General features: G+C 38.3%; 3 protein-coding genes across 3 annotated transcripts in view; 1 reads left to right on the top strand and 2 right to left on the bottom strand.

Annotated features, from left to right (window-relative positions):
• LOC106142339 (cytochrome P450 9e2) overlaps window positions 1–1317 on the bottom strand; it is a 27425-nt gene extending 26108 nt beyond the window's left edge. Inside the window, exon 1 of the mRNA XM_013344063.2 lies at window positions 1161–1317. The gene's annotated coding sequence lies outside the window, so the exon portion shown is untranslated. The remainder of the gene's footprint in view (window positions 1–1160) is intronic.
• LOC106142338 (cytochrome P450 9e2) overlaps window positions 1–10463 on the top strand; it is a 14423-nt gene extending 3960 nt beyond the window's left edge. The window contains exons 2-11 of the mRNA XM_013344059.2: window positions 1769–1968; window positions 2314–2477; window positions 3171–3308; window positions 3836–4038; window positions 4654–4789; window positions 5524–5619; window positions 6258–6479; window positions 6953–7053; window positions 7662–7830; window positions 8970–10463. Coding sequence (XP_013199513.1) covers window positions 1769–1968; window positions 2314–2477; window positions 3171–3308; window positions 3836–4038; window positions 4654–4789; window positions 5524–5619; window positions 6258–6479; window positions 6953–7053; window positions 7662–7830; window positions 8970–9136 — 1596 coding nt within the window. The 3' untranslated portion in view covers window positions 9137–10463. The remainder of the gene's footprint in view (window positions 1–1768; window positions 1969–2313; window positions 2478–3170; window positions 3309–3835; window positions 4039–4653; window positions 4790–5523; window positions 5620–6257; window positions 6480–6952; window positions 7054–7661; window positions 7831–8969) is intronic.
• The window catches only part of LOC106142341 (uncharacterized), a 21402-nt gene continuing 16330 nt past the window's right edge, over window positions 10460–15531 (bottom strand). Inside the window, 7 exon segments of the mRNA XM_060946872.1 lie at window positions 10460–11541; window positions 11999–12167; window positions 12635–12732; window positions 13137–13289; window positions 13292–13333; window positions 14071–14166; window positions 14630–14765. Of these exon segments, the coding sequence (XP_060802855.1) occupies window positions 11375–11541; window positions 11999–12167; window positions 12635–12732; window positions 13137–13289; window positions 13292–13333; window positions 14071–14166; window positions 14630–14765 (861 nt within the window). The 3' untranslated portion in view covers window positions 10460–11374.

Below are 15531 nucleotides of genomic sequence, written 5' to 3'. Positions count from 1 at the left end.
AATGAAAGCAGGTTGACTAAGCAGATATACAAGGAGAGTGTGGAGGGAAAGGTCGGAGTGGGAAGACCTAGACGAACGTATCTTGATCAAATTAAGGACGTCCTGGTAAAGGGTCAGGTCAAAAGTACCCGAAACCGCCGAGCTTGTATGAAGAGAGTTATGAATGTGGACGAAGCGAAAGAAGTATGCAGAGATCGTGGCAAGTGGAAAGAGGTAGTCTCTGCCTACCCCTCCGGGAAAGAGGCGTGATTTTATGTATGTATGTATGTACCTAGGTACCTTTTTATATGACTAAAATTAAAGAAACTACCTTGAAATATGATATTGTTTATAATACATACCTACACACATACATATAGTCACGTCTATCATCATATAGTTACGTCAAATTTTATACATACATACATTATAATCACGTCTATATCCCTTGTGGCGTAGACAGAGCCAACAGTATCAAAAAGACTGATAGGCCACGTTCAGCTGTTTGGTGTAACGATAGAATTGAGATTCAAATAGTGACAGGTTGCTAGCATGCCGCCTAAAAGAAGAATCTCAAGTTAATAAGCCTATCCCTTAATCGCCTTTTACGATATCAACGGGAAAGGGATGGAGAGGTCCTATTCTTTTTTCAATTGGTGCCGAGAACAACACAAAGAGTGTCAAAGAGTGCTCCTATTCTAAAAATACTGGAAATCACACGGCACTTTATCTACCGCCTTATTATAAGGTTCTATATATGTAAATAGTCACAACTTCTAAACGTATTAAAATGAAAACAGTAATTAATTAATTTGGAATTCTTCTTGTAAGCGATGGGCTAGCAACCTGTCACTATTTGAATATTAATTCTATCATTAAGTCAAACAGCAGGACATGGCCTTTCAGTCTTTTTAAGATTGTTGGCTGTGTCTACCGCGAGAAATTAAAATGAAAAAGTTTATTTGTTTAACTCATTTACAGTGTCTCATTTTGATTGGGATCTCCATTTTAGTAAAGATACTTATGTTTGGAGAAACCACTCTTCCGGGATATATAAATACCCGAAAATGTATCCAACCTTATTTGTATTAGGTATGTTGGGATACAACGAATTGAGAGTTAGAAGGAGTATGACGCTCGTATTGTACGTGATGAGAGTATTTAGAGGGACAACTACTCACTTTGATGTACTTGCAACAATCGGATTTGCAGTGCCAGATGAGTATTTGTGGCGCCGGCGCCGGCCAGCTCTGTTAGTGGTTCCACACGCACGGACAAATATCTCGCGGGAGGCTCCACTGACGCGCGCATACGCACACTCTATCTCATATCGAATGAGATAGATTTGTTTAATTGCGGTTTGAGTGAACTCACAAGGGCACACGTTAATGTTATTATTAACACACTATCGCATTAGATTAAGTCTGTAATGGTAGATGTAAAAAAGTAAAATAAATAAATAAATGTGACTAGCTGTGCCCGCGACTTCTTCCACGTGGAACAGTTATTTCGGGCATCATTGAAGTCCTCAGGGATCAATAATTTACCCCGTTTTTTACACATTTTCCATTATTTCTTTGCTCCTTATAGTTGCAGCGTGATGTTATATAGCCTAAAGCCTTCCTCGATAAATGGTCTATTCAACACAAAAATAATTTTTCAATTCGAACCAGTAGTTCCTGAGATTAGCGCGTTCAAACAAACAATCAAACAAACAAACTCTTCAGCTTTATAATATAAGTATAGATAATATGTAAGTACGTGTACATATAAATTATTCTTTTCCCAGATGCTATTCATCATTTGGACTGTGGCGCTCATCGCAGCCTTGACACTATACTTTCGCCAGAAGTACTCAAAATTTAGCAAGTATGGGGTTAAGCACTTCAGGCCTGTCCCGTTCCTTGGTAATATGGCCAGGATCATCTTCCGAATGGATCACTTCACCAAGGACTTTGAGAGGCTCTACAATGAATTCCCTAATGAAAGGTGGGTATGTGGAAATGTGTTAAAACACTTTGACGTCGTTTAAAATTGATTTTCGATGAAGACCGTTCTTATCGCGCGAAAAACTATCGCTAAATCGCTTTTCATTGTGACGTGAAACGGGGCAGCGATAGTTTACCGCGCGATAAAAATGCTACCGGAGGCATGTTGGAACTAAATACATAGCTTTAAAAAAAGAAAAAAAAAAGGACAGTTATAAATTAATAAAATACCATAAGAAAGCTAGAATTTCTAATGTGTAAGATCTAATAATAAATCTATTATAATAATCTAAGTACCTAATCAATATTGAATAACATCAACTGCATTCCCATTTTTTTTTTTTAGATTTATAGGAAAATATGAGTTTGTGAAACCTTCGCTGTTGATCAAAGACTTGGAGCTGGTGAAGAAAATTACGGTGAAGGACTTTGAGTACTTCCTCGACCACAGAAGTTTCTTCGACGAGAACACCGACCCGTTCTTCTTCAGAAATCTTGTGGCTTTGAAAGGTAACTCTCTTTTCAATTACTATTTCCTAGAACTATAGTTTAGAATGACTGAGGGATGGAGTAGTCGTGAGCAAAGACACCAATTTATACATACAAACAAACATACATACTAAGATACATACAAATAATAACGTCTATATCCCTTGCGGGGTAGACAGAGCCAATAGTTTTGAAAATACTGATTGGCCACGTTCAGCTGTTTGGCTTTATGATGAAATTGAGATTCAAATAGTGACAGGTTGCTAGCCCATCGCCTAAAAGAAGAATCCCAAGTTTATAAGCCTATCCCTTAGTCGCCTTTTACGACATCCATGGGAACGAGATGGAGTGGTCCTATTCTTTTTTTATTGGTGCCGGGAACCACACGGCACTAAGATATAGACATACTAAGATATAGGATAGCAAACTACTTAATTCGGTGAATGCTTATAGTCCAAAGTCTTTTATAGACCTCCCGGGCTGTGAAGAGGGACGCCTAAGAGACCGAATTTAGCTATTCATAAATCTATATACGAGTAAATTAACGTCAGACAACTTTCTTGTAAACATCCAGTAGGTAATAAATATCCAGAGACAGATATCAAAATTTAAAACAATCACACTGAATAAACTGATTAAATGGAATCCCCTCGATAAGAAAATGCCTAAATATAAAAATACTTTAATTTCTCATCAAAATGTTTACATTTTTAGGTCAAGAATGGAAAGACATGAGGTCCACATTGAGCCCAGCGTTCACCAGCTCCAAGATACGGCTGATGCTCCCGTTCATGACAGAGGTTGGAGACCAGATGGTGATGACTCTCAAGAATAAAATTCAGGAGAATGGAGGTAATTATTGCGAGCACGGTACTAGACTAGCTAATTTCCAAGGTGTCAATGGATATTGACTCAATATAAAAATTAAATTTCATTGTACTGCTCTGTAGTGCTCGACACTTTACAATAGAACCCTTGCGGGGTAGGCAGAGCCAACAGTCCTGAAAAGACTGCTAGGCCACGTTCAGCTTTTTGGCTTGCTGAAAGAATTGAGATACAAATAGTGACATGTTGCTAGCTAATAGACTAAAGTTCCCAAGTTTATAAGCCTAATAGAAAAAAGAATAGGACTCCATCACTTTCCTATGGATGTCGAAACAGGCGACTAAGGGATAATCTTATAAACTTGGGATTCTTCTTTTAGGCGATGGGCTAGCAACCTGTTACTAAATATATCTCAATTCTATCATTTAACAAAACAGCTGAACGTGGCCTATCAGTCTTTTCACTAATACTCTACCGGGCAAGGGATATAGACGCGATAATGTGTATGTATGTGTGTGCGTTTTTTTAGTTCAAGTTTCTATTTTCCATTCAAGTGAGCTACGTGGACATTGAAGGCAAGGACCTGACTACCCGCTACGCCAATGACGTCATCGCCTCCTGCGCATTCGGCCTCAAGGTCAACTCTCATGTGGAACAAGACAACGAGTTCTATAGAATGGGCAAAGAGGCCACCACCTTCACCTTCCGGCAGATTCTGAAGCTGATAGGATTCGTATTCTTACCTAAAGTTATGGCGGTAAGTCTGAGTAGACCTCACAACCAAACTCACGTAAAGTTCTCCCTAACGAAGTAGCTATAGCTAACAGGAAAAACTTCGAAGACCAAATTGAACTAGACAGCTCTTATATTAACCTCAGTACCTATTTCGGTCACCATCATGATATTATGATAAGAATAGAAAAGATAAAAGTATATAACAAAAAGTGTGGAGGGAAAGGTCGGAACAGCGTGATAAGGGAATGTGAAAGAAGATGTAACAGGAATAAAAAAGGGTATGTTAGGATGGTTTGGTCATGTGGAGAGGATGAATGAAAGCAGGTTGACTAAGCAGAAACACAAGGAGAGTGTGGAGGGAAAGATCGGAGTGAGAAGACCTAGACAAACGTATCTTGATCAAATTAAGGACGTCCTGGTAAAGGGTCAGGTCAAAAGTACCTGAAACCGCCGAGCTTGCATGAAGAGAGTTATGAATGTGGATGAAGCGAAAAAGTACGCAGAGATCGTGGCAAGTGGAAAGAGGTAGTCTCTGCCTACCCCTCCGGGAAAGAGGCGTGATTTAATGTATGTATGTATAATATAACAAAATAAAATATTCAGGGATCATTTGTAGAGAGTGGTTTGTTTGTTCCAGCTGTTGAAAGTGTCATTGTTTTCTGAAAGAATAAAGAAGTTCTTCTACAGCATTGTCATGAACACAATGCGTGACAGAGAAGAGAGGAACATTGTTAGACCCGACATGATCCATTTGCTAATGGAAGCTAAGAAAGGTAATCCATAAACGATTTACATCATACATACGTATAGTCACGTCTAAATTCCTTGCGGGGTAGACATAGCTAACAGTCCTGAACTGAAATACTGAAAGGTCTAGTTCAGCAGTATAGCCTCATGATGGAATTGAGATTCAAATACTAACAGGTTGCTAGCCCGTTGCCTAAAAGAGGAATCCCAAGTTTATAAACCTCTCCCTTAGTCGCCGTATAGGACATCCATGGGAAATGGGAATATGGAGTGGTTCTATTCTTAAATGCCAGAAACCACACGGCACTAATTTATTACCCACTTATTAAGTCTTTATCTGTTAAGGGTTGGTTATAGCCACAAAACTGGAATGCCTGTTTATCAGGACGACTTTAAAATCGCCTCTTTATTAGAAAACAAACTGATAAATGATTTATAGATGGATTAATACATTTACGTTTTACATAATTAACATTTGTCGTGTTGTTCCCGACACCAATAGAAAAAAAAAAACTACTCCATCTTTTTTCCATGGATGTCGTATACGGCGACTAAGGAATGGGTTTATAAACTTGGGATTCCTCTTTTAGGCGATGTTTTAGAAACCGGTCACTATGAGTTTAGTCTTTGAGTTTAGTCTTCTGATGACCGTTGGCTCTGTCTACCCCGCCAGGGATTTAGACGTGATTATGTATTCGGTTATGAAATATTTACAAGAAAGTATTTTGTTTATTATTTTTCTTCTATATTCTTATCATAGGACAATTGGTACACGATGACCAGCCGATGGGAGACAGTCATGCTGGTTTTGCAACAGTAGAAGAATCGTCTGTCGGAAAAAAACAAATCAGCAGAGGTATGAGAAACGTCATGAAGGAGATCAAGGATAACCAAGGAGAGTGTGGAGGGAAAGGTCGGAGTGGGAAGACCTAGACGAACGTATCTTGATCAAATTAAGGACTTCCTGGTAAGGGGTCAGGTCAAGAGTACCCGAAACCGCCGAGCTTGCATGAAGAGAGTTATGGATGTGGATGAAGCGAAGGAAGTATGCAGAGATCGTGGCAAGTGGAGAGAGGTAGAGTCTGCCTACCCCTCCGGGAAAGAGGCGTGATTTTATGTATGTGTATGAGAAACGTCCTACTGCTAACAATTGCAATTACTAAAAATTTTTTGATTATTATTTAAACATCATTCGTGTTGTTGACAAACTCATCTGCTAAGACAAAATATAGTAGTTAGCTTAGTTTATCATATTTTTAACTTATGTTATTTCAAAGAGTTGTCATCTGCGCTGAAAACATGTAAATTTTTTATGAAATCTTTAATAGGAACAGCGTTTGGATAACTACTCACTCGTTAAAGTTGCTAATTTATCTCAGATTGTTACTATTACCAATCAAAACTTCAATATCCAAAAGGGAAATTCCTTTTGGATATTGAAAGTTTTGATTACTTTGATACTACTGAATAGTAGTAACATTAATTTCATTTCAGTTTGGTCCGACAGCGATTTGATCGCTCAAGCCATTCTGTTCTTCATGGCCGGCTTCGAAACCATTGCCTCGGCCATGTCTTTCGGCCTGAACGAGCTGACTCTCAACCCTGAAGTCCAGGAGAAGCTGGTGCAGGAGATCAGGGAGAATGAGATCAAGAACGGTGGCAAGTTTGACTACAACTCTATACAGAAGATGACATACATGGATATGGTTGTTTCTGGTTAGATCTTTTTCAAATTATACAAAAATGTCTTTTACACTATCACCATCTTTTGTAACGTGTAGTTCCCGGCACCAATACAAAAAAGAATAGGACCACTCCGTCTCTTTCCCATGGATGTCGTAAAAGGCGACTAAGGGATTAGCTTCAGGAATTCTTTTTAAGGCATTGGGTTAGCAACCTGTCCCTATTTGAATCTCAATTCTATCATTAAGCCAAATAGCTGTACTTGGCCATTCAGTCTTTTCAAGACTGTTGGCTCTGTCTACCCCGCAAGGGATATAGACGTGACCATATGTATATGTTTATACCAACATTGTCCTGGGAACGCTATTCATGTTTACACTTTCTTTTTTAGCGCATCCTTTCTTGACCCCTACAATATCTTCAGTGTCCCACACGAAAATAAATAGGCAACTGAAAATATCAACTAATTCTTAAAGGATAGGGTATAAAATCCTTGTATTTTTTAGAAATTCTTCGTCTGTGGCCGCCAGCAATAGCTCTAGACAGAGTGTGCCTCAACGATTACAATTTGGGAAAGGCTAATGATAAAGCTGAATATGATTACATTGTAAGTTAAATTATTTTTGACATAAGAGAGTATTTTAATAAACTTTTAATATTAAGCGATGAACTAATAGGTAAGTATCTATCTGCAATTAATAATTTATTGTTCATAGACAATCTCATCATCTTTATAATATCAGAGTTATAATCCTCTCCATTTTTAAGTCACACCAAATCTAGATCATTAGATATATCGGCTTCTCTGAAATTATGGTCTCCAAAATCAAGCAATAAGAGTACATATTTATTTCAGATTTGCATTTGGTTATTACGAAATATGATATATATAGTTCTAATTTTGAGCGCACCTTTGTTTTTATCTACCTGTTAGACATCTTTATGAGATACATTGAAATGTTCATAATTGTACATACATACATACATACATACATACATAAACTCACGCCTCTTTCCCGGAGGGGTAGGCAGAGACTACCTCTTTCCACTTGCCACGATCCATAATTGTACCTTGGAAACTTATTTTTTTTTTGCAAGATAACCGTTATTTTCTGACAGACAATCTTTACTTTTGATTTTAGTTTAATTATAAGATAATGGTAATCGAAACTTGATTAATTTTTCTAATTCATTCACTTAACGTTCTGTTATCAGATCCGAAAAGGTGAAATCCTGGCTATCCCCGTGTGGAGTTTCCACCGGGATCCGCAGTACTTCTCGGACCCCCTGAAATTCGACCCTGAAAGGTTCTCTGAGGAAAACAAACACAAGATCAACCCGCTGACCTACATGCCTTTTGGAGTGGGACCCAGGAATTGTATAGGTAACTTGCAGATCTAAATTTAATGCTTACTTTCAAGTTGCAAGATTTAGGATGAGATGAGATTAGATGCAGGTTAATGCGTGATTTGTCCTGAAAAAAAATCTCGATTTCAATAAGTTGATTTATTTCTCATTAAGACTATGAGGTGAACGATATATAATTACTTGTTACCGTGTGGTTCCCGGCACCAATACAAAAAAGAATAGGACCACTCCATTTCTTTCCCATGGATGTCTTAAAAGGCGACTATGGGATAGGCTTACAAACTTGAATTTCCGTTTTTAAGCGATGGGCCAGCAACCTGTCACTATTTGAATCTCAATTCTATCATTAAGCCAAATAGCTGAACGTGGCCATTCAGTCTTTTCAATTCTATTGGCTCTGTCCACCCCGCAAGGGATATAGACGTGACCATATGTATGTATGTTGTTATATAACTATGGGGTGAAAAACTATTCTACGATATTTAAGAGGGCGTGGATTTAGCTATAGACCCGAAATTCAGCAACCCGCCGCAAGATGACAGCGAGCTACTTCACTTGGTAAGCGCTGAAGTAGACCAAAGGCGAAGGCCTGGACACTAATATAGGGCTCCCGGGCTGTGAAGAGAGGCACAGGCAAGACCGCAGCGTCACGGCGTCACCCATCCTCAGCAATACGCTTCTATCAACGCCATGATCATCATTTCATTTCATCATTGTTAAAAGCCTTCTGCACATCTTTCTACACGTGCAGCCTGTGGGCTTGATATACTCAAAAAGCTTACAGTGCTCTCCGTATACAGTATAATAACGCATTCAGGATGCTACTTCGACTGCCCCGCTTCTGTAGTGCATCGGGGATGTTCGCCGTAGCAGGTGTAGACTGTTTCTACGCAACAATGCGCAAACGGTGCGCGTCCCTGGTGCGCAGGGTGCGGGCCAGCGACAACGGCATCCTGAATATGATTGCAGGCAGGCTAGACTGCCTATATGTCAACCATTCTTGCGCCATTTCGGGGGGAGTGGTGCAAGAATGGCCACTTTAGAAATCATGCTGTCCCTACGTACTAACATAGTTTGTAAGCATTACTAATACAAATGAGTCCTTGTTACTTATATAAATAAAATTCATTCATTCATTCATTTCTCTATCACCAGGTTCAAGGTTCGCTCTGTGCGAGGTGAAGGTGATGCTGTACCAGCTGCTGCAGCACTTCGAGCTGTCTCCGTGTGAGAAGACCAGCATTCCAGTTGTACTGTCTATGGAGTCCGTCAACATGGCTATAAAGGGGGGGCAGTGGATGCGATTGAAGATTAGAAAGTGAAATTTCACTTTGGTGTTAAATTTTTTTATGAACTAGATAAGTTTTAAGACGTTAGATACTTATGTCAATTATTTTTTTCTAATGTTATGAAATAACTGAAGCATTTATTAATTCATTTATTATATGTATAGATAATAATTATGTTGACAAAATTTGATTAGAATAGAATAGATTTATTTTCAAAATTGGATACAAGGTATCACATATTGACGTCACATCACTTAAATCTAATTATAACTACTACCGCTTCCAAAGCGCATGTGTAGACGAAGTGGCGGAACAAACTACACGGATTATTACAAATTCTAAACTATACTAATAATAAATCTACCTAATTAAAAAAGTGAAATTCCTGAACTACAATTATGTTGATATTTTAGTTAATATCGTTGGTAAACTTAAATTTTTCGGATAATAACAATATTTTTTCTCAAAATTTTGGTGCCGTTTCATTTTAGTTTCTGATTTATTTTTTTGCAACGGTGCCTAACACTGTTTGGATCTTACATAGATTCAGTTTGCTGAATGTGCAAATTTCTTTACGATACAAGCTTAAATATTTAAAATTTAAAGCTACTCGTAATTTGATTAAAAATGATGGTGCAATAAAACCTATTATTATAATGTCAATTTATATCTTATCACTGTAATAAGCGTTCATCTTTGGATACGACTTATCAAAAACCTACTCAAAAACAGACAATTTTTACTGTAAATAGAATGTGATGACATTGATATGATTCCATTTATATATAGTTACTCATGTTGTTTTTGTTTCAAAAAGAATAGGACCACTCCATCTCTTTTCCATGGATGTCGTAATAGGCGACTAAGGTATAGGCTTACAAACTTGAGATTGTGGGCGCGCGTACATGAGGAATCCTAGGCCAACGATCAAAGCACAGTCATTCATTCATTCAATTTAGTTTTTAATTTTTATTCAGACCATCGCTTCAAAGAGGAAACTCAAGTACATAAGTCTATCCCTTAGTCGCCTTTTACAACATACATTGGACAAAGATAGAGTGGTCCTATTCCTATTTCTAATGGTGTTGAAATTGTGAGGTTTTATTAAAAAATCATTTATATTTTTTAAATATTTATTTATGAACCAAAACTTATGACAGGATATTAATCAATTATTTAAATTAATTCAAATATTTCATTATATACATTTTAGAACATGACTATGAATTATTATACTCTCTACAGATTTAGTTATCTTCGGAACTTCCATGATGTTGTATTTACAAAGTTCATTAAAGTTTTTAATATTTTTATTGAAATCATAGGATAGTTATATACAGATTATTACTATTTATATACAATATCATAGAAAATATAATGTCAAGAAAATGTCGTGTGAGTAATTCTCAAGTTTCATAAGTTTAACATAAGTTAGAATACACATACAAATAACTGATCAAATGTCCCGTTTATTATCGCTCTATGTTACAGCAGGTACATCTATACTAATATTATAAAGCTGAAGAGTTTGTTTGTTTGTTTGAACGCTTAATCTCAGGAACAACTGGTTCAAATTGAAAAATTCTTCTTGTGTTGGATAGACCATTTATCGAGGAAGGCTTTAGGCTATATAAAATCACGCTGCAACTATTAGGAGCGAAGAAATAATGGCAAATGTGGAAAAGTCGTAGAAAATTATTAATCCTCGAGGGCTTTAATGATGCCCAAAATAACTATTCCACGCGGACGAAGAAGCGGGCATAGCTAGTTTGAATAATAACATTGAAACAGGTAATATCTTTTTAAGACATTGGCAACGATGAGGCGGTTTTAATAGCGCGGAAAAACTATCGCCATTTTGCGTTTTATTATGATATGAAACGGAACAGTTATTCGCGCGATAGGAACGGCGTCGCGCGTCACATGCTACGAGGGTAAATTTAAAAATTCTAGCCCCAGCGGTTTGGGCTGTGCGTTGTCTGTCTGTTTAGTATGTCAGTAATTCATTAACAGAAGAGTTAAATAGATATGGATTATCGTTATTCGGTAAAACATACATACATAAAATCACGCCTCTTTCCCGGAGGGGTAAGCAGAGACTACCTCTTTTCACTTGCCACGAGCTCTGCATACTTCCTTCGCTTCATCCACATTCATAACTCTCTTCATACAAGCTAAAACCCACATATAATTTAACAGGACAATCTGTTTAAATAAAGGCGCGTCACTACTGTTACCCAAAAATATTATCCACCGCGTTTTAAAGTCTTTCTACGTCCTAAGCTTCATTCGCATCCATTGACCCCCTTTTATCTTCAGATTGAAGGTATCTGTTGACAGTACAGGTGGAATGCTGGTCTTCTCACACGGAGACAGCTCGAAGTGCTGCAGCAGCTGGTACAGCATCACCTTCACCTCGCACAGAGCGAACCTTGAACCTGGTGATAGAGAAATGACGATCATGGCGTTGATAGAAGTGTATTGCTGAGGATGGGTGACGCCGTGACGCTGCGGTCTTGCCTGTGCCTCTCTTCACAGCCCGGGAGCCTTTATTACGTCTATATCCCTTGCGGGGTAGACAGAATCATGAACAAAACATGTCAGACTATTGTCTTGAAAAGACTGATAGGCCACGTTAAGCTGTTTGGTTTAATGAAGGAATTGCGATTCTAATAGTGACAGGTTGTAAGCCCATCGCCTAAAAGAAGAATCCCAAGTTTAAAAGCCAATCCCTTAGTCGCGTTTTACGACATCTATGGGAAAGGGATGGCGTGGTCTTTTACTTTCTTAATATTAGTGCCGGGAACCACACGGCACGGTAAAGAGTAAGCTGCTTAATAGCATCAATGAGCTGAATCTCATTTGGATTCTTCGACTGTTAAAAATTGTGTTTACCAATACAATTTCTGGGTCCAACTCCGAATGGCATGTACGCAAGAGGATTGATCTTGTCTTTGTTGGCTTCCGAGAACCTCTCAGGGTCGAATTTCAGGGGGTCGGGGAAGTATTGGGGATCACGATGGAAACACCACGTTGGTAAGCTGATACCTTCACCTTTGCGGATCTGAAAATAATAAAAAAATATATATAATTTAAATTTTTGAATTTGAGATTGAGATGAAATTGAGATTCTATTTCAATTCTGTCATTAAGCCAAACGGCTGAACGTATCCATTTAGTATATTCAAGACTGTTGGTTCTGTCTACCCCGCAAAGGATATAGACGTGATTATATGTACGTGTGTAGTTTAATTGATATGTAGCGGGAGCGATGATTCGGCTCGACCGCCACCAAAGGGAAGATCTTCCGCCAGGCTAGGTGTTATGCCTGGGGAACCGCGCGACAGACGATGTTGTGTCGGAGGTTGTATATATAGCTCCAATCCGTGAAATCTTTGAAATCGCGTCTTAGATTCTTCGCTGCTATTGGTCGAGCGCGTCAATTTCTTCGCGATGATTGACAGTAGTTGTTTGATTTGATGTTGTGACGAGTGGCGTAGAGATGTCGCCACAGATAAAATCAATACTTACAATGTAGTCCTGAGCTTTGTCATTAGCTTTTCCCAAATTGTAGTCTTTGATACATTTTCTGTCCAATCCAAGGGCTGGTGGCCAAAGTCTGAGGACCTCTGTGAATAACAATTCAAATTTATAATTTTTTTTTTCATTTACTTATGTTTAAAATAGCTTACATTTTAATACGCCATTGTTTGACGATAAAGCGCCTGATGAATACATAAAGCAATATTTCCTACCGCACTTGCCACGATCTCTGCACACTTCCTTCGCTACATCCACATTCATAACTCTCTTCATGCAAGCTCGGCGGTTTCGATAATGTAATGATCGTAGCAAGTGGAAATCCATAGTCTCTGCCTACCCCAATTGGAAACAGGCGTGATGGTATGTATGTATGATACTATAAAGGAACTACATACTGAGATAAATATAAGACACATCTGTCATCTGTCCCCAGAATTTGCAGAACAAAAATATGCACAAGAAAAGGCTATAAATATACTGTTTTTTTTACCTGACACAACCATATCCATGTAAGTCATATTCTGAATAGAGTTGTAGTCGAACTTGCCACCGTTATTGATTTCATTCTCTCTGATCTCCTGCGCCAGCTTCTCCTGGACCTCAGGGTTGACAGTCAACTCCTGAAGACTGAAAGACATCACTATAAGAACAATACGGCCTGAGCGACCAAATCGCCATCGGTCCAAACTGAAATCGGATATTGTTAAAAAAAACTGTTAGGAATTATGTAAAAAAAAAACAAGCTTTTACCCGCTATATTGCCCGTAGTTTTACGCAAAAGAAATAATTAACATTATGTGTAATTGATGGAAAGATGTGCCATATGGTTCCCGGCACCAGTATAAAAAAGAATAGGACCACTCCATATCTTTCCCATGGATGTCGTAAAAGGCGACTAAGAGATAGGCTTACAAACTTGGGATTCTTTTTTAGGCGATGGGCTAGCAACCTGTCACTATTTGAATCTCAATTCTATCATTAAGCCAAATAGCTGAGCGTAGCCTATCAGTCTTTTCAAGACTGTTGGCTCTGTCTACCCACAAGGGATAAAGACGTGACCATATGTATGTATGTATATAATGGAAAAATATAATTACAGGTGAAAATTGTTAGGGACTTTATAAAGATTCAAACTACTCGTACATACATAAATAAGTTGTAAGGTGTGCCGTGTGGTTCCTGGCACCAATAGAAAAACGAATAATTTTTTTTCTCTTTCCCATGGTTAATCGCATCCCATCGTTAAAGGCAGTGGCCTTTAACGATGGGATGCGATTAACGGGATAGGCTTATATACATGGGACTCCTCTTATAGGCTAGCAACCTGCAAGTATTTGAATCTCAATTCGCTTTGATAAGACACAGGTCTGTGCGGACAAGTCGCAAACGAACCGGCTCTGAAAGACAACATAAACCAAACTCACCTCTATTTATATTACTTTTTCCAAAAGAAGATTCTTCGACAGTAGAAAAACCAGCTTTCGCATCCAACGCAGTCTTATCTTCGTGAATTAACCTCCCTGCGAATGAAAGGTATCAAATTAATATTAAGAACTTTAACTACTTACTTATAGACATTTACACAACTATATTTTGAAGATATTTACAAAAGTCTTACTGACTGACTCGTGGTATATTTCCCTTTTGTAACCCATTCCCCTTTTGTAAATCACATAAAAATTATCAGTTTTTTTGTTGGAGTTTTGTGGGTTCCATCTCTTTATCATGGATGTCGTAAAAGGCGATAAAGGGATATGCCATTAAACCTGAGATTCTTCATTAAGGCGAACCTACAGCTGCACATGGTCTTTCAGTCTTTTAAGACTGTTGGCTCTGCCTACCCCGCAAGGGATATAGCCGTGACTATATGAATGTATGTATGTTTTTCCCTACAACTCTTTGAAACGAATTGTTAAGTCTCCTTTGACTTAATTCATATTTCAATACTTGCAATTTTTTTATGGACTTGATTAATCATTTTACCTTTCTTAGCTTCCATTAGAAGGTGGATCATGTCAGGTCTGATGATGCTCTGTTCCTCTCGATTGCGCATTGTACTCAGCACCAAGGTTTGGAAGAACCGCTTTATCTCCTCAGAAAATAACGATTGTTTCAATAGCTGAAATTTCAAAAGTTCATAAGTATATAAATTCTTCTTCCTCCTGGCTTTAGTCCCGGTTGCATCCTCATGCTCACTCTGGAGAGGAGCCCGGGGTATGCCTTCGACCATGGAACCTGGATTGGGTGAATCAGGTTTTTACACGAAGCGACTCCCATCTGAACTGAACCTTTGCAGTAAACCTAACCTGTATTGGATCGATCATGGTTACACATCCTTAAGCCTGAGTATGCAGGTTTCCTCACGATGTTTTCCCTCACCGTAACAGCATCAGTTAGCATTCAAACTAATGTACATAGCTTCGAAAGTAGTCATTGGTCATGGCCGAGGTGGGATTTGAACCTGTCTTCTGCGCATTACGCATTTTACCGGACAACTTACAGATTCGACCATTGACGTTCTTAAGCACATAAGTTGACTGGAAGAAATTGCATTAGCAATAAGTCCTGCTTTGTATCATCTCTGTCTCTTTTGTGCTATTCAGTATGTTTTACTCTAAACGTGCAATAGAGTATTTTATCTGTCCATCCACATTCATCAAAGTTTTCATGCAAGCTCGTTATGTCGAGAAAATCAGTAGGTATTCTCTTGAAATTCCAAGAATGAAAAATAAGCTAAGGGAGACTTATAAACTTCGATTTTTTTTTTAGGCGATGGGCTAGCAACCTGTCACTATTTGAATCTCAATTCTATTAATAAGCCTAACAGCTGCACGTGGCCTATCAGTCTTTCAAGACTGCAGGCTCTGTGTACGCCGCAAGGAAAT

Source organism: Amyelois transitella, chromosome 12, assembly GCF_032362555.1.
Source record: "Amyelois transitella isolate CPQ chromosome 12, ilAmyTran1.1, whole genome shotgun sequence".
Classification (NCBI taxonomy): Eukaryota; Metazoa; Arthropoda; class Insecta; order Lepidoptera; family Pyralidae; genus Amyelois; species Amyelois transitella.
The sequence above is the reverse complement of the archived record's forward strand: the minus strand, read 5'-3'. Positions and strand labels throughout refer to the sequence as shown.